The sequence below is a fragment of the Ipomoea nil genome, unplaced genomic scaffold, assembly GCF_001879475.1.
Source record: "Ipomoea nil cultivar Tokyo-kokei standard unplaced genomic scaffold, Asagao_1.1 scaffold1421, whole genome shotgun sequence".
NCBI classification, from domain to species: Eukaryota; Viridiplantae; Streptophyta; class Magnoliopsida; order Solanales; family Convolvulaceae; genus Ipomoea; species Ipomoea nil.
Window position 1 is genome coordinate 8,796,113 of NW_017617849.1, and position 20,354 is coordinate 8,816,466.

General features: G+C 39.3%; 5 protein-coding genes across 11 annotated transcripts; 1 reads left to right on the plus strand and 4 right to left on the minus strand.

Annotated features, from left to right (window-relative positions):
- Positions 1-40: 40 nt before the first annotated feature.
- LOC109188132 lies at positions 41-2,721 on the minus strand. 4 transcript variants are annotated; one of them, XM_019338673.1, is made up of 3 exons: positions 2,280-2,721; positions 1,424-2,055; positions 41-856 (listed from the first exon to the last, which is right to left on the minus strand). In XM_019338673.1, the coding sequence occupies exons 2-3, from the start codon at positions 1,979-1,981 to the stop codon at positions 221-223; spliced, it is 1,194 nt and encodes a 397-aa protein (XP_019194218.1). In that variant the 5' UTR covers positions 1,982-2,055; positions 2,280-2,721; the 3' UTR covers positions 41-220. The 4 variants fall into 4 exon arrangements, with proteins under 4 accessions (XP_019194218.1, XP_019194216.1, XP_019194217.1 ...); XM_019338671.1 differs by having other exon boundaries at positions 1,424-2,109; XM_019338672.1 differs by lacking the exon at positions 2,280-2,721 and adding an exon at positions 2,192-2,273.
- Positions 2,722-3,845: 1,124 nt separating this feature from the next.
- On the minus strand, positions 3,846-7,031 carry LOC109187267 (protein HEADING DATE 3B-like). Of its 3 annotated transcripts, XM_019337441.1 has the most exons (5): positions 6,502-7,031; positions 5,570-6,117; positions 5,174-5,479; positions 5,040-5,091; positions 3,846-4,958 (listed from the first exon to the last, which is right to left on the minus strand). In XM_019337441.1, the coding sequence occupies exons 1-5, from the start codon at positions 6,802-6,804 to the stop codon at positions 4,104-4,106; spliced, it is 2,064 nt and encodes a 687-aa protein (XP_019192986.1). In that variant the 5' UTR covers positions 6,805-7,031; the 3' UTR covers positions 3,846-4,103. The 3 variants fall into 3 exon arrangements, with proteins under 3 accessions (XP_019192986.1, XP_019192985.1, XP_019192987.1); XM_019337440.1 differs by having other exon boundaries at positions 5,174-6,117; XM_019337442.1 differs by having other exon boundaries at positions 5,174-6,126; positions 6,502-6,579.
- Positions 7,032-7,987: 956 nt separating this feature from the next.
- LOC109187565 (putative leucine-rich repeat receptor-like protein kinase At2g19210) lies at positions 7,988-12,394 on the minus strand. 2 transcript variants are annotated; one of them, XM_019337790.1, is made up of 12 exons: positions 12,273-12,394; positions 11,622-12,183; positions 10,982-11,466; positions 10,757-10,895; positions 10,591-10,662; positions 10,432-10,503; positions 10,052-10,335; positions 9,576-9,823; positions 9,312-9,438; positions 9,123-9,185; positions 8,545-8,734; positions 7,988-8,437 (listed from the first exon to the last, which is right to left on the minus strand). In XM_019337790.1, exons 1-12 carry the CDS (start codon positions 12,352-12,354, stop codon positions 8,050-8,052), a joined length of 2,712 nt encoding a protein of 903 aa, XP_019193335.1. In that variant the 5' UTR covers positions 12,355-12,394; the 3' UTR covers positions 7,988-8,049. The 2 variants fall into 2 exon arrangements, with proteins under 2 accessions (XP_019193335.1, XP_019193334.1); XM_019337789.1 differs by having other exon boundaries at positions 7,988-8,455; positions 12,273-12,393.
- A 1,488-nt stretch (positions 12,395-13,882) lies between these two features.
- Positions 13,883-15,215, minus strand: LOC109187608. Its single transcript, XM_019337842.1, has one exon. It carries the CDS (start codon positions 14,794-14,796, stop codon positions 13,906-13,908), a length of 891 nt encoding a protein of 296 aa, XP_019193387.1. The 5' UTR covers positions 14,797-15,215; the 3' UTR covers positions 13,883-13,905.
- Positions 15,216-16,203: 988 nt separating this feature from the next.
- Positions 16,204-20,119, plus strand: LOC109188437 (mediator of RNA polymerase II transcription subunit 6). Its single transcript, XM_019339125.1, has 5 exons — positions 16,204-16,746; positions 17,118-17,292; positions 18,379-18,448; positions 19,159-19,268; positions 19,671-20,119. The coding sequence occupies exons 1-5, from the start codon at positions 16,487-16,489 to the stop codon at positions 19,818-19,820; spliced, it is 765 nt and encodes a 254-aa protein (XP_019194670.1). The 5' UTR covers positions 16,204-16,486; the 3' UTR covers positions 19,821-20,119.
- The last annotated feature ends 235 nt before the right edge of the window (positions 20,120-20,354 follow it).

Sequence of the window (20,354 nt, forward strand, 5' to 3'; positions counted from 1 at the left end):
GTTCAAATCAAGAAAGCCAATAAGTCGTTCCCACAGGGAGTCAAACTAGTACCAATGTGATTACTAAACCAACAGCTTAACCAACTTGGCTAAGGTTTCTTGAGCATAACATTCAAGAGAATACCAAAATTTTACTAACAAAAACATGTGTAGAATGATATAACATTCTTGAATACCTAAGTTCATACTGCCTAAGTGTACATGGAAAATGAGTGGCTTATCAGAAGCTCAAGAACTTGGATGAATGTTCTAACAAAGGATCCAAAGCACTAGGAGAAAATTTTCGTGCGAAAAGGTAACAAAAATTAGTTGGCTGGTTATTGTAGATGCATGTCGTTTCAAACATCTTCTTAAAGAACTCATCTGTAATATCAGCCTTACCAAATGTAGCAGGGTGAGCACCGCCTCGTGACCAGTCCACCCATGTAAGAGTCCTATTTGCCAGGAGACGAGGCGATTCTATGGTCAGCATGGTCGGGAAGTAGTGCTCGTCCACATAACACGCTGGCCTGCAGAACTGCTCGAACTTGGGGTAGTATTTCTCGTCTTTAATAATGTCAACAGCCAATCTTCTGTTAACTTCAAACCACTGGGATCCTTTCCGCCAATCAGTTAGGTTAACCACAGGTGACATGTTCTCATTATAACGCCCTCTTCCATAAGGCCCGGGTTCATCAGCCGCAGCCATGAAGCTGTACCTGGATCTCGATATGTAATGGTAAACAATGCTAAATTTATGAAGTGGAATGCATGCCTCAGAAAGGAGGATAAACCATTCATTGGATATGTCAAGCAAGGCGTTAGCAAGAAGTCGCCTTTCAGCATCACACATGCTCATCCTTCCCCACTCTGCCACCTACACAAGAAGACCAACAGCCATGGACGATAAAATACAGAAATTGCATTATTCAAATGATTTATATATGCATAAATATAGTTGCAGAACCATAAAAGTGTAGTTAAGATCAGTTTCTTTCTACCAAACATTAAGGCCCTATTTGGTAAAAAATTGGCCTATAGGCCAATTTTGGCTTATTTGACCACTATTAATTGTTTGATTTAGTTAAAATATCAATATAAATGTTTGGTTAATTAACTTTTTGCAACTCCAAAAGGCTAAAATTCAAAAAGCTACTCAAGCAACTTTTTCAATTAGCTTTTTGAGAAAAGAAATTATACCAAACAGCTATCAGCTAACAGCTAATTTACCAAACACTTTTCTACAATCAGCTAATGTTATCAACTATTTATACCCTCTAATTAACACAATCAGCTAACAACCATTTTACCAAACAGGGCCATAGAAAGATGAAGATTGATAGGAAGATGCATTTTGTGCAATATAAACTTTCGACTTGCAATTGCAGTTGGTATTATCTCCACAAACTGATCATAAAAGTGGAAGAGGAAGAGTGATGATTACCTGGCTAGGTATTTGTCGACGGTAAAACACTGATGATGCATTGAAATTAGGCTTGTAAGCTGGCAATGAATGAATGTAGATTGAATAAAGCTCCTCGTTACCCTTAAAGAACCTCTCCCACAATGGGGCCAAAGGCAGAGGCCCTCTAGTCAAGAACATGAATGCAATCTTGGGTCTTCTCTTAAAAGGATAATCTTTCACTTGAGGAACGAATGAAGCCCGCCAGAACAGCTCAGTGTCATTCATAGTATGCAAAAGATCGGATGGCGGTCTAATCCACCTCTCCAAATTACTTACTTCTTGAGAACATGACTGTATCCTAGGAACCACATTCTGAACCCCAGACTGTATCATAGGAACCACACTCTGAACTCCCAAATACCGAAGTGTGTACATGCTAACAATCGAAAACGCAATACAGACACCCAGAAACAAAAGAAGAAACTGAAGTAATCTTAGTGGTAAAGGCTTGTATTGATTTGTCACCCTAACAGAAAGGTCTTTCCCCTCCTCCAATGCCCCCTGGCTCCCAACCCTTGAATGCATCTTTATTTCCATTTAAATGCTGAGTAATCCTTTCTTTTCTTTAGGGCAACAATTCCAAATCTGTAAGAAAACTAGGTTTTCTCAACCTGCAAATCACCAATTGTAGATGGGAAATCACCAGAGACATTTGATCTACAACACTAGATTCAAAAAAAAAGCAAAGCTTCAGAAAGACAACCACAGCAATAATAGAACAAGATCTGAAACTCTAATTCTGTTAACCTCAGAGAGCATTAGCCAATCAAGAATGAAACCTTTTTTCAACCCAGATCATGAAAATCCAGATAGCGGAAATGGTGGCGTCCCTTACCGTGAAGAAGGCATTCACCAGATATGAAGCTGATGCTCGAGTGCTGAACACAATAAACGTCCAATTTCCAAGATTCTGCGGCGTATTCACTTGTCAAACGGGAGTTAATCTCTCCCTCTCTTAGCTCAATAAATGATGAGTATGGTTGCCATAAAGAGAGCCGATTTATGAAGGAACCAAATACGGTGTAAAACGTCTGGGTTTGAACTATAAAACGGAATCTTGATTTCACACCATTTCTGCTTTGTCGCTTGATTTTCGCCTCTTACATTGATATAACGGCGAAGACACTGATTGATCCAAAGAAAGAAACTTCATAACGGGATCCGTGTTTTATAGAATGTTATGTTATAGACAGGGATGGTAGCGTGCGAGCGGAAGAACCTAGGGGGATGTTTGCCAGGTAAAAGGTGAAAATGATTTTGTACTCCATTCAAGAATGTTGGAACCTCCTAGAAATTCAAACATCTTGGGAAGACCCGTGTCCAATTTGGACAATTTTTTTTAGTAAATTCTTACCTAGACAACACCCGATTGAGTTAGAATATATATATTCCAACCAGGAAGGAATTATGTGATTTTATGTGTATTCCAGGATGCAATGTTGCAGAAATAATAATAATAATAATAATAATAATAATAATAATAATATAGGAGAAGAGAAAATGTCAAAATAGTTTTAATTGGAAGAAGGGCCAAAGGATATCATTTATCTAAAATAATAAGGATAAAGATAGAAAAAAAAAGTTAGGAAACTATTAACTTATTTTTTAAACGTTACCTAACTGATAGGTTATACGCCTAATCGGTGTCAAACCGTTGAGCGATCCTTTGCCTAATCCGATTGGTTTCGACCGCTTGCCCGCTTAGTATTTTTCTTGACCGTCACCGTCTGCTTGCGTTACTAGCATGCGCGTTAACCTTGTGAGACCCTACGTGTCAGTGGTAGGCGTTGCCAGAAGTTCGATGCTTAGATATAGACACGTGCTCGTCATGCCGGTGGCCCGGTTCGTGTCTCCCTCGTCTTCGCATAAGTATGCGCATTTATTACGGCACAGGGGACTTTTTCGATCGACCTAGAGACAAGCACCTATTCAGAGACTCTCGAGCACCACCAGGTCGGACGCTGAGTTAGGGCGATCGGTCTTGCTACTAGACTACGTGTATTAGTACTATCACTAACGTTTCAAAATAAGATCTTATTTTAATCTACTAGCTTATTTTAGGAACATTACCAAACAAAGCCTTAATCTATCGTTTTACTGTGCGTACAAGGAGCCCAACCTGCACTCACTTCAACGTGAAGAGCCCCATTCCAATGATAATTTGAGGTGGAATTTGAATCCCTCCCATCCTGCCGCCTCCCGCGGTGACTTGAAGTCAGGTGATCAACCACTCATGCTAGTTTCGAGACATAATTTTTGTAGTCAATCACGAATTTAGTTTTTGCTAATACCTTTTTAATCGAGTTGTTGTTGCATAAGTCTTTTTTCCTATTAATTTTTAAGTTTTTCGTTATAAATTACACACTTTTTTTTTGTTGGAAATGACAAAGGATGAATACTCTTTTATAGATCACAAGGAAAGAATAGCTTTGATAAAATCTTGAATGGGATATAATACACAACACAAAGAGAAGATACCAAATACATTGAATAAAACCAATGGCTGCTGCACTGGCCATTTCACAAAAGAGATGATATATTTACATTTAACAGTATGTATATATATAATCAAAAGAAAGATGAACAACATGATTACAGGAATGTAAATAGCAAGAATGGTGGTTAGTCTTACTGCAAATTAAAGCAAAGGGTATATAAGTCAGTGTTGTTTCCTTTCTTCTTGAATGGACTTGAAGATTCGAGCTGCAGATTCTGGTGCTGTGTTGGGGTTGTGAGGCACAACCTTGATCACCTGAATCCGCTGCTCGGAGATCTGATTCTGGGGTGGAGGGGCGTCGGTGGCTGGCGTGGTGGGGAAGAGGGAAAGCGCGTCCCTCTCAGAAGGACTACTTGCAGTGCTTCCTTGCAGGTCACTCCCTCCTCTGTCTGTCTGCAAACTTTGAGCACCATTTGATACGATCCCGCTCTTCTGGCTTCTGGATGATGGGACAATCTCCCAGGCACTAGAACTAGCTCGTGCAAGCAGGTCCATAGCTGAGGGTGAGCCGGAGGGATTCATCACGGGCATGGGATATGGTTGGAAGTAGGCCTGACCAACAGGAGGGGTCGAGAAAATCCCAATTCCTGTACCATAAGGTGTGTTCAGGTAGTTTCCACCAACAGCTGACAGGTTTAGTGGCTTGCAACCCCCGCCATAAAGAGGCGCCAATATCCCCCCCGGTGGAGGACAAGGACCAGAATACGGTTTGTAAACGAGCCCTTCTGAAGGTGATCTTACAGGAACTAGCCACTGATTCCCAGGAGGGGGCTGGAAGCACCAAGCCCCCGATTTTGCTTCAGCACCAGGAGATGCCAATGCTGGCATCCCGGGATTCTTGGGAGTATCATTGCAGACAGGAACCATTTTCTCGTTTGTTTTGTCTGCTCCTCCATCCCCCATAATCGTCTTTGGGGTAGGAGATTCCTCAGCATTATTGGATAGTAAATTCTTTTTCGAAACATACAAGTTATCTTCGAATAATATCTCTGGTGAACGAGCAACCATTCTCTGCACCTGCTCGAATATTAGCAAGTATTAGATCCTCTTCCCCACACGAAATACCAATGTATCTACAAACAGTTTGGAAGTTAGTACCTTTATCAACCTGTGCAGCTCAAAAATCTGTAGCACAAACATCCTTTGCTGACTGAAAATAGAATGTCAGGAGTTAAGACAGACATTATTATAGAACATGTGCCAAAACTAAGACACTGAAGGAGGGTACTTACTGCAGAATGGTCCTCCTTGCTTTCCAGAATAGCTTTTGGCCTAGCATTCTTACTATATCGGCGGGGGATAAATTTACAATAGATGTTGAGTTTACTGCAGAGGCATCCGAGGTTTCCTCGTTTTGAAAAGATCCATGGTCCTGTTCATCAGGGCATTTATTTACAAATTCTATCCCATTTGGTCTTCGAGAGCATGAAAGATCTTCCATCATGGAAGCACTTCTCTTTTTAGCAGACTTCTCATATTCACCATCTCCATTGCTCTTGTTCTCTTGCAGAACCCTACATTCATCTTGAAACTCTGAACTATAATTATGAATTCTGTTTATATCATCATCTCCCAGACTGTATAATCTCTCTTTTTGGTTCTTCGATTGGGGTGCAGGCTCCCCACTCCTAGTTCTAGCTACTGAACTTGAATCTACGTTGATCAAAGACTTCTCCCTAGTAGATGATGGTACGAAAGAAGCGTGGTGCTTCCTTGTTTGGCTCATATCGAGGTTCTCTGTAACTCGATCTTTAGATTGTTTCTCAGAACTACAACGAAACTTCTGATAAGAGTTGGAGCTCGAGAACGTATCCTTTTCTTTCTCCCCGTTTTGCTGTACATTCCCACAATTTACATGTTTCCCTATTTGATGAAATGCTGGAACACTAAAATCACCACCATTTCCAAGCTTCACACCAGAAAAGCTATTACTAGAGTATGGTAAATTGCAAGGCTGAAATGGTATACACTCCGAGCTAGGCAAATGCCCTTTAACGCTAAAACACTGATAATTCAGAGATGCCATTGGCGCTACATCTGGATTTCTTGGCGTTGCAAAACTCGGTTCACCAGCTGCAAAATGAATGCCGCTAGAGTAGGGATGAGATATCCCAGTCCAGTGAGACGAGCCAGGCGGATAGCAGAAAGGAGGGAACATTTTCTCAGTAGAACCGACCTACAATCACTTTAAGATGTCAAATAAGCAGATCAGGAAGCCCTAATTTTCATAGCCATATCAGAAATATGAGAACTTAACCAAAAACAAACTGTTTTCCAACTAAACTAAACCATGGTGTTTAAGGACAATCTAACTGATACAGCAGAACATATGTAGAATTAATCTGGTTTTCAGACTCCTAGGTGATGACAATGTTATATTCCTAGGTGGGAATAATGGCTGGCTGGCTTAACATTATAAGTGCAAGATCAGACTTAGCATCCACAGTCCATATATAACTATGAATCAAAAGAAACACATACATATAAGCACAACATTTCAACACAGACAGATTGAGATTCATTATCAGACAACAAAGAAAACATCTAATGTTGGACTCACATTACTGGAAGATGGTCCAGGGATGGAAGTAGGGGAATTGGCAGGAGGGAGAGGCAGCATTGAGATTGATGGAAGGTCAGGATTGAGCCTCTGGGGTGGTAGGGAAACTGCAGGCTGTTCACTAAGAGCCATTTTGTTCCTTGGAGGTGCCCTAGGCCCTCCTCTCTCTGCAGCATTCTTTATATGCAGCCTGGGAAACATAGGATCCATCTTCTTCTCTTCTTCTTTCCCACCTCTCATCTTCCCCTTTCTCAATTCCACCACCACATTCCCAGAATTTGAGCTTTCAAGAATGCCAAGCATCAACCACAGCTAACACAACAATCAAATGCCCCAACACCCAGAATGCGCCACCTCAAAAAGATCAAACCTTTCTAGCAAAACACAACACAAGAAACATAAATATCATAACCCAGGAGGTGAAAAAGATAGTAAGCACGCACTATTCTGTTCTTTTCCTTCCGGATATTTTCTTTTAGGCCAGGGTTGAGTGATTTGATAGAGGGGAATCTGGGGAGACTGGAGAGGATCACATTTCAACAAATAGAAGAGAAGGAGAATAAAACAACAGAGCAATGTGGGGTCCAAACACGATAGAGCAAACAACGTTTGAAGCCGTGGAGGTTCTATGGCCAAACAAATGAAAGGAGTGACAGGAGAAAACGGCAATAGAAAATTTGGTGAAAAAACACAAACAACGAGTCGTCCTCTCTCTCTCTCTCTCCCTTTAGGAACAGTTGCCGAACAAGTGGGATAGCTTACGGCCACATGTGCAGACATTATTAAATTCTGCCAATCTTTTAACGAAAAATCTGTTAAAGATTACATTTTTAAGAGAGACGCCAACCCCTTCCGTTTCCCTCTCTCTCGCCTCTCCCTTCTCTTCCATGTAATTAAAATTCTTGTTTTTACCTTCCTCGTTAGATTATGAAGTGGTCCGTGATTATAGTTTCCGGTCAACTCCGATTCATTTTTGACAACATATGCATTCATGTCGTAGCTTTCATTCTTAACATTACTATATACCAAGTAATAATAATTAACGATATTCTTTGATTCTATTATATATGGTGTCATGATTCTTTCACTTTGCTGTTGAAATGGGCACGTGTAAAATTATGCATCGATCTTATATATGTTGATGGGGAGTCTCATCCAAAAGTTAGAGATAGATTGTTTCCGTGCAAAGTGGATGGTAGGAATTTTGATAAGGCTGGACTCTTCTTTTTATAACCAGATATATATAGTATGAAAGATTTTATTCTATAAATTTGGTGTGATAGATTTGGGTGAAATTAAATCACCTTATAGTTCTGGCAAAAAAAAAATCACAAACCGACTCAAATCAACCATAATCATTTCAATTAAGTCCTTGTACAAAAATTAAGTTTTCATATATATAAAAAGAGTACGTCTAGTACCATTGAGATTGAGATAACTTGAAATATGAAGTTCGCATTGATGAACATACATCACAACTCACAAATATTCAAACACGAGTTTATTCCACATTTGATAACTCGATTATAAGTACATGCAAATAGCTATCTAACATGCACTGGGGTATAAATCACTTTCCACATTAAGAGGCATTGAGTCGTCATTTCTTTCTACCGTCGGCTGGTCGCTACGGCTAGTAGTGATCTCCATTAAACACATCTTTAGCTCAGATGCCACCGAAGCCATGGTTGGCCTATTTGCTGAATCATGTTCTACGCACGCCATTCCTAATTCAACCACTTTCCATGCAGAATTAATGTCGAAGTTTTCGACTAACCTTGGATCCACGATACTTGCAATATCTCCATTGTCTTCCAACATTGTAGTAACCCACTTAACCACATAGATATTGTCGCTTTCTCCTAATGGATTTCTACCTGTTATGATCTCCAAAAGCACAACTCCGAAACTATACACGTCACTCTTCTCCGTTAACCTATTCGTCGTGTAATACCTATAAATTAAAACACATTACAAAATTCGATCAATTACATCTTGAAGACTATTAATTAATGCCGCATGTGAAATAAGAGTGTCACGTACTCGGGATCGAGATACCCAGGAGTTCCTGCAACGATAGTTGTTACGTGAGTTCCACCTTCTGCGGGAAAAACCCTAGACAAGCCCAGATCGGATAATTTGGCTTGCAATGTGTCATCTAGTAAAATATTTGTGGTCTTGATATCCCTATGCACAATTGGTGGCTTGCAACCATGATGTAGGTATTCCAACCCTACAATATAATATACATACAATTCAAGGCATATATCTCATGCACAAATAAGTATGTGTATATATATATATATATATATATATATATATATATATATATATACACAACTAGAGAACTAGAAAGTTTTGACTATCCAAAATCTAGGGTTTTGATAATAAAAGAAAACCTTGGGTTGCTAATTTTAACTACTCATTTAAAATAGTAAAAATGACCTTTCTGACCAATCTTCTAATAATTGAAATATGTGTTTTGTCTTAACTAAAAATCTATAGTTATACTAATATTTACATATGTTTAATTTATATATTGTATGCTTAATACCAACCACTTTAACTACAAAGTCACTATTTCTGACTATATATGGAGATTGGTGGAGTAGTTTGTATACCTTCTGCTGCATCCGATGCAATTCTAATGCGGTCTTCCCATGTCAAAACATGTGGGGTTTTACCTGCATTGCAGAGATTAACAAGTACAAATTCAAATTTTGATCCAAAAAATTGAAAATTTTCGATAATCTCTGTCAGTTATGGATCGGAGGGATAGTTACTTTTCATGTATATGTATATATGTATACCTGACAAATGTTTGTCTAAGCTTCCATTGGCCATGTACTCATAAACGATTCCTAGATTGGTTCCCTCAATGCAATACCCAACAAGAGAGGTGAGGTTTTTGTGATGAACATTCATTAGAAGACTGGCCTGCATGCAGCAATTCATACAACATTATATTAAAATTAAACATCATCGATCATATATGTCCTAATGTAACTAGTAAAGGACCACAAAGAGATCGAATCAGCAGTTTAAACCAATTAAGAAAACTTATTGATACTCACCTCAGCCTGGAATTCTTTGTAACCCTGAACAGAAGATGGAGATAACATTTTAACAGCCACTCGACGATCTTCTGTGAAACCGAGGTAAACCGTTCCAAACCCTCCTTTCCCAATGACTGTCTCGAAATTATTTGTCATTCGGAGGATTTCAGAATATGTAAACTGCCGGTTTCTCAATTCTATCTTCACAGCCGCCGCCTCACTACTTGCCGGAACTGTCACACTTCCATTCCCAACCTTCCTGTGTCCTGGGTCAATCATGTGACCAATTTTTAAGAGTTTAGTATTTTCTAAATGGTCGAAAGGTTAGGTTGTTGACTTTGTAACATGTTACAAGTTTGACTGTACTGACTCTCAATGTGGACAGTTTATTGATTTTTTTGTGGTTTGATCCTGTCTACATTATTCAATAGTGACGGGAAATTTCTCCTTACCAAAAAAAAAAAAGAATCTTATGGTTCTATTATACCGCATACCTTTTTGCTTGCTTCCTCTTCTCATGATGAACAAGGTTGATATTAGTACAAGCAGAACAAAAGAAACTGATGCAGCCACAGGAACAACGAACTTATTGTGTTTCTTCTTCTCTTTGCCGTCGCCATTATTATTATTATTATTATTATTGCATGGACCGGACTGACAAACACTTATATCGTCTTTGCCGTCACTTTGATCAAAGCTCAACAACAGTGAACCGGTTTTGGCCTTGGCTATGAGTTCCGGCGGGATCGGACCGGTGAAATTGTTCCCCTTCAAGTTTCTGGAGAAGTAAAGTACAGTCATGTCAACTGCATCTAGTTAAACGCAATATAATTCATTACTCTTCATACATTCATATATCTAAGTGATGACTTACAGCACTCTCAGGGAGGGTAACTGTGCAAGAAAACCAGGTATCTTCCCTGTCAAATCATTGTTCGACAAATCCCTGAATGAAAATCCAGTAAAAAAATCATTAAAAATGGAAAATTAAACATGGGTAGAAGATTGTATTAACAGTTAGCTTCGAGCTTACAGAAGTTGTAACGAGGAAAGACTGGATAAATAGGGAGATATCTCCCCTGTCAACCCACTCGAGGCCAGGTTCCTGCAGATTAATTAAGCATCATAAATAATTGTGAACATATATATCGGCATCATAGAATCTCAATTCCCAGAAAATTAATTAAAGGCTTAATTACAAGGATATTATCCTGGGAGAATTGTTGCCATCATAGCTGCAGTTGAGACCGATCCATGAGTATTCTTGGGGATAACATGGATCTCCTTGCCAGTTTTTCGTCACTCCATAGATCGATTTGATGTACCTTATAGCCGTCACTGATATTGAAAGACATGTTTCGTATCAACTAAAAAGGTAAAATTAAAGACAGTGTTTTGTATCAACTAAAAAGTTAAAGGCTTACCATCTTGGTCAGCTGTTTGATTGAGCAAAATATATGTGACTTTGTACACCTCAACTGCGTTGATGATCGGCGGAAGAGTAGAATTCCCGGTTCTGTTCAAAACAACGTTGTACCTGAAGGATTGATTCTCAGGTTTGTCGCTGAAAACAGTGCCGGGTCGTAGATACCTGGGACTGTAATTCCCGAACCAGAGATTATCGTTGAGATATATGTTGAATTGTCGGATCTGGTTTTTGGGCAGCTGTTGAAGTTCTGCAAAGTGCATGTACATGTAAAACTCATCGTCGAAGTTGTCTGGTTTCCAGAAGAACGCCGGCAGACTGCTGTTGCTTTCTACTATCTCCCCCGCCGTCTTCATCACTTTCTCCGGTACTATGTAGGGATCAAATCCGTCGTATTTGATTTTTGCAGAGGTATTGTTTAGTATCCTCATTCCGTCAAAGGTAAATGGCTTCCATATCCGATCCCATCTGTCGTCTTTATACCTACATACGGTGTTCAATTCGTTCCGTTAAATCTGGTAATAATTGAACTTAATTAACTAAAATTTTATTCTGTCACCGTAGTCGTGACGCAAGATTCAAACTCATGACCTTTGATCTGGCTCTGATACCAAATTGAAGCAGTGGTTATATACTACCTAATAAATTGATTGGATGTGGAGCCAAGATCAATGCGGCCGTAAAGTTGCAGCGATCCGTTCACCGTCGGGTACATAGCGAAAAGCCCATCCTCGTTGAGCAGCCTGAGCTCCAGCGCAGAAATGAACGGCGTTCCGGCGCCGGTGTTAACAAGACAGACGTGCAGAAAATCCGACGACATCACATGTATCATCTCCGTGGAGTGCGGGGTTGATGCATCTTCCAGAGTGATGGTTTTCCAGCGATCAGCTCCGAGGTGGAGGTCAAACGTCGGAACCTGGTTTTGGCCGTCGTAGTTTCCGTACAAGAACCTCGCCCTGATTAAGTATTTGGTTCGGAATTTCGACTTGGGAGGTCGAACGGTGTAGCAGTTTCTTGGTCCTTCCGGGAAGCTTCTGACGGTGAGGAACTGGCGAATGAGATCGCCGGTGACGTACGAGGAGGATATGTTGTTGACGGTGCCGGAGTCGGCGAAGCCGGCGTCGGAGACGTAACGTATTCCGGTAATCGGATCAGTGTAATTGGAGCCTTCCGGGAGTCCACAGTCGATGCTTACGAAGCCTGGAGAGATCAGAAGCCATAGAAAACAAGAAAATATAACACTCCAAATTCTTAAGAAATATGATTTTGAATGACTCAATTATACAAACCTGATTGATCATCTTGGGAGTGGACAAGAACAGCAAGAGCAGCTAGGAACGCCGCAAACAGGAGTATTATTTTCAACATCATTGGAAACTAACCCAAGTCGTGAATTTTAAGAATTATTGAATCTTGGCTAAATGCATATATAGTGGAGAATGGTGTTTTCTTTGTGATCTGGCGGCCTATACTTAAATGTTCTTCAAAGGAGTGGTGTACATGATGAACTTGCACGAACTAAATATTTGTATTTTTGTATTTTATTAGTGCTTCGTATAAGACAAAAATAACTAATTAATAATGTTTTGACACAGGATAGCTAGGTATGTATGTGAAGTATAATTCTCTTATAAAGGCACGGATTTCATTTTTGTCAATATCTTTTTAGTCAAATTTTTCTTAATTCTTAATGCGAGCTGAGTGTTATTATAAACCGAGTATTAGTGCACATTCTCAAATAGTGATTGCACTTTTTTTTTTGTAAAAGAAAAAGAAGAAGCAATCTGCCACATCTCATTCTCTTAAATTTTTGTTTACAAATTACAACCTGGTACAATATAAACTATAATATAGAATATTTGAGATTAATATAATATATATATATACACGACAACCATAGTCAACTTGTGGAAATTATGAGGAAACTAAAAGAAATACTTATCTTGCAGCATTGTCCAATAATAGTGCCAGTTATATATGATAAAACAACAACAAATATTATATTTGAGAATGAAATTTTATGACTTTTTTTTTTTTTTGGGTGAGGTAGAGAACTCAAGTATATATAGTCAATATCCAATGGCGTACATTAAATAAATATTGATCTACTATACACGAGAGGTAAATTGTACAAGGAAGACTTTTTGGGGTGACTCCATTATGTGTAATATCTTGGAAATCACACATGAAGGTATATAATGTGTTAGGAAGACCTCGCAGTCCATTGCACTAGTCATTTAGATATGAAAATATTGCTCCCTCAACTCGACTACCTGTTGGGAGCAATTTTATAATACTTAGTTGCCCACATTTTATAATCCTTAATTGCTAATAGGTCTGGATGAACATCCTTCCCGTCTTTATCGGCGTTGATTAATGAATGGATCGTCGACTTAGTGTAGTCATAGGGATATTGGGACTAGGATAATAGCCGGCCGGCAAGAGTCTACCTGGCCGGAACATTTTTTTGTTGAGTACACCTGGCCGGAACATTATTCCATATGTTATTATATATAAAACCACCATGATAAACAATTCAAACATTAATTCCCTCGTATAATGTCAAAGTCAACAATTATTTTAACATTAAAATATGTGCAATGCACATTAGTAAGAATTAAACTCATGATTTCTAATATATACCAAAATTATGTTTTACTTATATAGTGATTAGTCTTCCATCCCATTTCATGATCTCTTTATTTTTTTATGAGAAATTTTAAATTTTAGTATTTTGATTGTGGATGTTACGTGATAAAATTATGAAGATTTGTCTATAAAATTATGAAGAATATATACATGATTTACAAATTGAGAAGAATTTGGAGGCTTAAGTTCAAAAAAACCGGCGGTCGCCGGAAAATTGTACTACGGATAGATCAAGATGTACCCACAAATTTCCGATGATCTCCCTCCCTCAGATCACTCAAGCTTCCACGCATACAAGAAAAGGCAAAACGGCGTGGCGGAGGCGTGGCTCTGCGCGGAGTAATACCTGCTATCCGTGCTGCACTCGCTGTCGCCGCCGGCGCTGCAGGTCTCCTCGGCGTCACTCTCCCCGTCCGTCGCCCCCTCCGGCTTGAATATAAACAGCCCGTGATCCGGCACCCCCGGCAGGCAAAACAGCCAATTATGCACGTCCCAGAACACCTGAACCGGCAGCTTGTTAACCAGCACGGTCTGGTTCCCCCGGAATTTCCACTGCAGATTCTTGACGTGAATGAGCACAATCCCGTCGATGCTGATCCACATCTCCGGCTCCTTCGGCCCCGTCGTGGAGCTCTCCACCACGATCTCGCTCTCCTTCATTCTGTGGTCCAGTTTCGCCCGCGTCGAGAAACTCTTCTTCCCGGAGACGTGTTCTTTCTTGTAAAACTGCACCGCCTCCACCAGCGCCGGCCGCGCCTTGGTTCTCTTGAAGGCCTTTTTCTTGTAGTCCCCTAACAGCATCACCACCTCCTCCTCCGACACCAGCGCCACGTAGAAATCCCCGCCCGGCTCCGGGCCGCCGGCGAATTTCGCGGACCGGAGATCCCAGTACGTCTCCAGCTGGTACCCGTCCACCTCGAACGTCTTGTACCCCTTCTTCGCCCAGAAATGCCAAGGTTTTAGGTCGATTTTGCAGGTGGCGTGGTCGTCGCTTTCCACGCTGTCCACCGTTATGATCAGGCTGTGGTTCATCATGTTCTTGTTCCATATCACCGTCACGTTCCGCCAGTAGCCGCCGATGTGCGTTTGGTACACGCACGTCACGCTGCTCTGAGGGTTTTTGCTCGTAATCGCATCGTCTCCGCCCAATTTACTATCCGCCATTTTTATGGATCTTTAAGGTTTCCCCCCTTTCATCACACGCATATATGAACCAAACATGGACGAATAAACAGAACCGATCGACGCCAGAAATTGCACAAGTTTAATGGCCGTCTCTGCATCATGAAGCCATGCATGCACGTACGAACGCACCGATTATATTCCTCGTACGTTAGTTTCCTCGGAAGAAGCTAAGGTTACGTTGATATATGCAAACAAGCCCGGAATAGGAATGAAATCAAGAACTTTGGATTGGGAGACTGGAAAATTGAAATTGCTAGGGGGAAATGATGATGAAGAAATTAAATTTTCCAGCAAAAGTGATTTTGACAGAATTATTTGGTGAAAAAGATGCAAGTTTAGGCACCAAAGTTTTGTTTTGTGGAGGAAAATGCTGAGGCTAGAGAGTGGGTGTGGGGATGGAGGAGAAGAGGCCAAATTTCAATTCCACAGGCCTCAATTCTAAATATTGCTAACGTCATATAATCACGTAATACATACTCCGGTTCAGAGGACAAGTAAATGTTATCCTACAATATTTAGTGATCATGGTTTACTTGTTAGGATGATGTTAATAATGATATGTAATGTCACACAATTGTAATTTTGTATTTGGTTCACCGAGGTATATAAGACTTCTTTAATTAATGTAATAGTTGTACAACCCATTCAAGTAATTTTGTATTTGGTTCACCGAGGTATATAAGACTTTAATTAATGTAATAGTTGTACAACCCATTCAAGTGATTAGCCTATTAATTTAATAATCATAAGATTTTAAGTTTAATTTATGGTGAAAATATTCTATTGGCCTTATGATTTGAGTCTGTCAATAATAGGTAATTTACATTGGTTTACTTCAATTTTTGTGTTCCTTTGACGACTAGAGTCAGGATGTTCATTTGCTAGTTAGGAGCCTAGGGCCACAAAATTGAATTTATTTCGTGCACACCCTTAAATTCGAATCAGTTAACTATGAGCAACTTATGGTGGTTTACCTCTTTGTGTTCTTTTGTTGGCTAGGATCAATGTGATCCTTTAATAGCTAAGATCACAAACACAACACAATGTTTACTCCATACGCACCCTTAAACTTGAACCAGTTAGCTATGTGCAACCTATGTTGATCCAATTAGGGTCAAAGTGTTCCTTTACCTGCTTGGATCACAAGATCTATTTATTTTAGACACACATTTAAATAGTGACTGTGATTTTTGATAACTTTGTGACAATAAAATTTCATCATTTCAAACAAATATAAAAATATAGAGCCCAAAAGATCAATAATCGAGCCCAATTATCTTCTTCCGATATCTCAACAAGAGGCCCAAAGTGTTTTTTTTTTTTTTTTTTGTTTTTTTTTTTTTTTGATATTCTAGTTTTATTAAAGATAGAACCTTAAGCATATACAAACGCACGGCCTTCGTCTCCTCTTTGGTATTTGGTAACAGTATCAGATCTGCAGCCATGGCATAAGCAGCAGAAGCTACAGACACAAAGGAAAATGAAAAAGTGATTATGTTTCAATCGCCGGGAGTTTCAGGCTAACTGGGTTACAAATTATCCGGCGAATAACCGTTGAAACACCGTTGCGAGCGTTCACCGAATAAATTAATACAAGAGGCAATCAACAATCACTGCTGAAATTCACTCCAACTGTTATAACCTCGGTTAAAGGAAACGCGTATCTACAATGGCGAATACGCCGATGGTTCCGCCTAACGCGGCGATGGGGAATCCGAATTTAGATGGAGGCGTACCGGCGCCGCCGCAGCCGCCTGGGACGGATATGACCGGGATATGCTTCAGGGATCAGCTGTGGCTGAACACCTACCCGCTGGATAGAAACTTGGTGTTCGATTACTTCGCGCTTTCCCCTTTCTATGACTGGACCTGCAATAATGAACAGCTCCGCATGCGCTCCATTCACCCCCTCGATATCTCTCAACTGTCGTAAGCTCTCTCTTCCTCCACTGTCTACACAAATACAGCCATAATCTTAAATTTATGGTTTAATCTAGATAGAAAACAGTGGCCTACCGTCAAAATTCTAACTTGTGAATTGTGTTATAGCATAGTTGAAGAAACTTGGAAATTGGGAATGTAGGGTTCTATGATCACTTAGCTAAATCTTTTGCTGCTACTGAAGATATCATGGCTGTAAATTACCTTATTCTCTTCCATAACTTGATTGTCTGCCCGTGGGAGTTATTACAATTGATAGTAGGAAATTCTTGTGAGTGATAATGCATATACTTTTTTTACTTTGGGTTTCAAACTTTCAATATATGTATATATTTGATTTCTGCTCATTTCTACTGCAGCAAAATGACGGGCAATGAGTACTGGCTTAGCGAAGTTATGGAGCCCCATCTTTTTGTCTTCCGCAAGCAAAAGAGGGATAGTCCTGAGAAAGTTACACCGATGCTAACATATTATGTCTTGGATGGTTCAATTTACCAAGCTCCCCAGCTTTGCAATGTCTTTGCAGCTCGACTAGTCAGTACTTGTTCTGTCATTGCTTGATTTAGTTGGTCTAAAGCATTTACTGAAAGTTCGTTTAGTATAAAGCGCATTGGTTTGCATCAATCTTTTACTTCCTTCAAGTTCCAAGTAATTTTAAGTGTTGAGAGGATAATTTTTCATGACGTTTTCCTCTCATAACAGGCATTTTTGCATAATATGAAACTTATTAGAAATGTTGTTAGTATAATGTTCATTCCTTCTGGCTGAAGGATTCAAATTAGAATCGAACCTTACCCCGTTTTCCTCTCATAACAGGCATTCTTACCCCTTTTGGTCCACCACTTTAAACCTGACCATTTTAGATACACAACTATTGTGGCAATGCCACTTTTAGTCCTCTGACAGCCAAATTGTGAAATCTCGGTATGAGATGAGGTTAAAATTGTAACTTCACAGTATTCCTCATATTCCTCCAATCTCATGAAGTTCCCATCGATCTCATGAAGCCACTATAGTTGTGGAACCAAAAGTGGAACTAATTCGCCTTTAAATAGCATTCTATTATATTCAATGTTGTAGAAGGCGTTAGGCGCTAGTCGGGTGCCCGGGGGCGCCTAGGCTGGCCGAGTAATTTTATATATGTGTGTGTGTGTGTGTGTGTATATATATATATATATATATAAAGGCAGTGGGCATTATTGTTAGATGCTTATAGTCCCCCAAACTAGTCAACTACATATGTTAGACTGTTTATTTATATATTTTTTGGTTTTAGCCATTTAGGGATTCACTATTTTTAAATTCTCAATTAAAAAAAAAAAAACACTCGGCCAAGTTGGGGCTCCGAGTCAGCTGAGTTGGGCGCCTAGCTGGCTGACTAAAAGCCGCCTAGGGCTGAAATCCCCTCGGCCTAGGGGCGCCTTGGCTGAATTTTACAGCACTGATTATATTGAGATTATTGAGAGATTTACTGATTGCAGAGCTCTATTCTATATCATAATGGTTGTATTCTGTAAGACTAATATGCATTGATGTGAACATTAGGAGATTACTGGACACAATTTATTCACTGTTCTTCATCTTGAAACTTACTTTGTTGTGATTTTTAATTTTTGCAAGGGGCGGGCTTTATTTCACATATCAAAAGCTTTTACTTTTGCTGCTACGAAGTTGGAAAAGATTGGATACGGTATTTTGATATTCTTTCATTTCCTTTTTTTATTCTTTATTTTTCCCTTTATTGCTTTCATTTGATGCACTTGATATCATTTTGATGACCTATAGAGGAAAATACATAAAAACATGTTTTGAAATTCTTGTGTTATTTATCACATTACAGAGTAAGAGTATAGCATATTGTGTATTCACTGAGGGGTCCTAGTTTCAAGTACGATCATAATGTGAACATACAATCCTGCCTGCATGTAAAATAGTTTGACATGGAGGCTTAGTTGAGTTTATTTCTCCAAGTCTTATTGTCTTAATGACTTTTGGATAAGCTTCGTAAAAAAATGCCCTTAACTGTTCATTCATGTTTCTTTTGCTTGGGTGATAGAAGGCATCATGAACCTTTATTGCCATCAAATTGCAATCGATACATTTATTTTTAAAAAGCCAGAAAGAAGTGCCGGACAACCAACCTTTTTCTTCTTTCGCTCTTGATATTTTACCTTTTAATTTTTTTCATGTCCATAAAAAATTTGTTATTCTCAAGGAATCATAGTTAGTAGACTTTGATATGTATAAGTTACATCGTGTTTCTAATGAGAAGCATGAATAATGATGAAAACATGAGTAATTTCAAAGAGAACACTTGGGGAAATGATGAATTTTCTCTGTTTATTCGTGGTTTATTTTTTACCCTTTGGTGATATTTTCCTTGTCTCTGTAACTGCACAGTTGATGCTGAAAATGAGAGCGGGCATACTGAGTCAAAGGCTCCGAAAGAGACTATTGATTTTAAGGAGCTTAAGCGAGTAGATCATATTCTTGCTTCTCTACAACGCAAGGTAACCTTAATATACTCAAAGATCCCTATCTGATTCTATGTAGGACATTATAGCCGAAAAACCATATTTATAAGATCACCATTTTGCATGATTCCTTGAAATCCTAGTCCTTTTACAGCATTTACCTATCGTTTATGAGTCAACAAGCCTTGGTATTGGATGAAACAAAAGTTAAATTACATATGATTTTAGTTGATATCTAATAAGAACTCATTCTTAAGTTCTTTAAGTACACAAGAAAAGTGGAGTTTGGTCACTTTTCATTGAGAAATTCTGCATTATTACTTGACTGTAACCACTCTTAGGATGATGATATATCTAAATGCTGTTGAAGCAACACTTCTAAAATGAAGCAATTCCAATGTTTCTTAGTTCTAACACTGAGTTATTCTACTTTTACAGCTTCCACCAGCTCCCCCGCCGCCTCCATTTCCAGATGGTTATACGCGCCCTTCAACCGCAGAAGCATCAGAAAACCAGCCAGCGGAGGCTCAGCCGCCTCCGGTTGATCCCATCATCGATCAAGGCCCATCTAAGAGGATGAGAGTTTGAAACTGTGCATCTGTAACCATCTTGTGTCCAAATCAATCTTATGGAGGTAGCACCAACTTTGTTCCAGTTGCTGCAATTGGAAAGCAATCTCCATTTTTGCCTTTTTCTTTCATTAGTTTTAGCCTTTTGATGTTGTTAGCACTTGGCACTCCGCAGCAAATCCCAACCATTTCTGTCATTTAAGCTTGTTTGAAGTGAAGCATTAACCATACACATGCAGTTAATATTTGTACATGTAAAGTGAAATTTTAGCCCATTGAAAGTGAAAATTTTCAAATGTATTACAATTTTTAATCTTATTTGTTTAAACGACTTGAATTTCTTTCCCTTATGGCATGTTTAGTAGAGAGGAATTGCAATTTCTCGAAAATTCTAGAGTTTGGTTGGGAGGAATTGCAAAACCCAACTCTCACTTAGGAATAGGTCGGGCTAAGGGGAATATTGGCTATTCTTTGAAAATACATTACCTCTAGAATCATAATTTTTATAGTCATCTTCCATTAATCCCTTCCTCATTATTCACAAATTGCCCTG

Excerpts from the sequence above, each read along its gene's own strand:
- LOC109187608 (XM_019337842.1), bottom strand. The coding sequence starts at position 14,796 with ATGGCGGATAGTAAATTGGGCGGAGACGATGCGATTACGAGCAAAAAC.
- LOC109188437 (XM_019339125.1), top strand. The coding sequence starts at position 16,487 with ATGGCGAATACGCCGATGGTTCCGCCTAACGCGGCGATGGGGAATCCG. Across the intron at positions 17,293-18,378 it reads ATGTCTTTGCAGCTCGACTA|GGGCGGGCTTTATTTCACAT; the intron begins GTCAGTACTTGT and ends AATTTTTGCAAG. Across the intron at positions 19,269-19,670 it reads TTGCTTCTCTACAACGCAAG|CTTCCACCAGCTCCCCCGCC; the intron begins GTAACCTTAATA and ends CTACTTTTACAG.
- LOC109187267 (XM_019337440.1), bottom strand. The coding sequence starts at position 6,804 with ATGCTTGGCATTCTTGAAAGCTCAAATTCTGGGAATGTGGTGGTGGAA. Across the intron at positions 6,118-6,501 it reads CTGGACCATCTTCCAGTAAT|GTCGGTTCTACTGAGAAAAT; the intron begins GTGAGTCCAACA and ends AAGTGATTGTAG. Across the intron at positions 5,092-5,173 it reads GCAAGGAGGACCATTCTGCA|TCAGCAAAGGATGTTTGTGC; the intron begins GTAAGTACCCTC and ends TTCTATTTTCAG.
- LOC109188132 (XM_019338673.1), bottom strand. The coding sequence starts at position 1,981 with ATGGAAATAAAGATGCATTCAAGGGTTGGGAGCCAGGGGGCATTGGAG. Across the intron at positions 857-1,423 it reads GTCGACAAATACCTAGCCAG|GTGGCAGAGTGGGGAAGGAT; the intron begins GTAATCATCACT and ends CTTCTTGTGTAG.
- LOC109187565 (XM_019337789.1), bottom strand. The coding sequence starts at position 12,354 with ATGATGTTGAAAATAATACTCCTGTTTGCGGCGTTCCTAGCTGCTCTT. Across the intron at positions 10,504-10,590 it reads CTTTCCTCGTTACAACTTCT|GGATTTGTCGAACAATGATT; the intron begins GTAAGCTCGAAG and ends ATTTTCATTCAG. Across the intron at positions 10,336-10,431 it reads TTACCCTCCCTGAGAGTGCT|AAACTTGAAGGGGAACAATT; the intron begins GTAAGTCATCAC and ends TTACTTCTCCAG.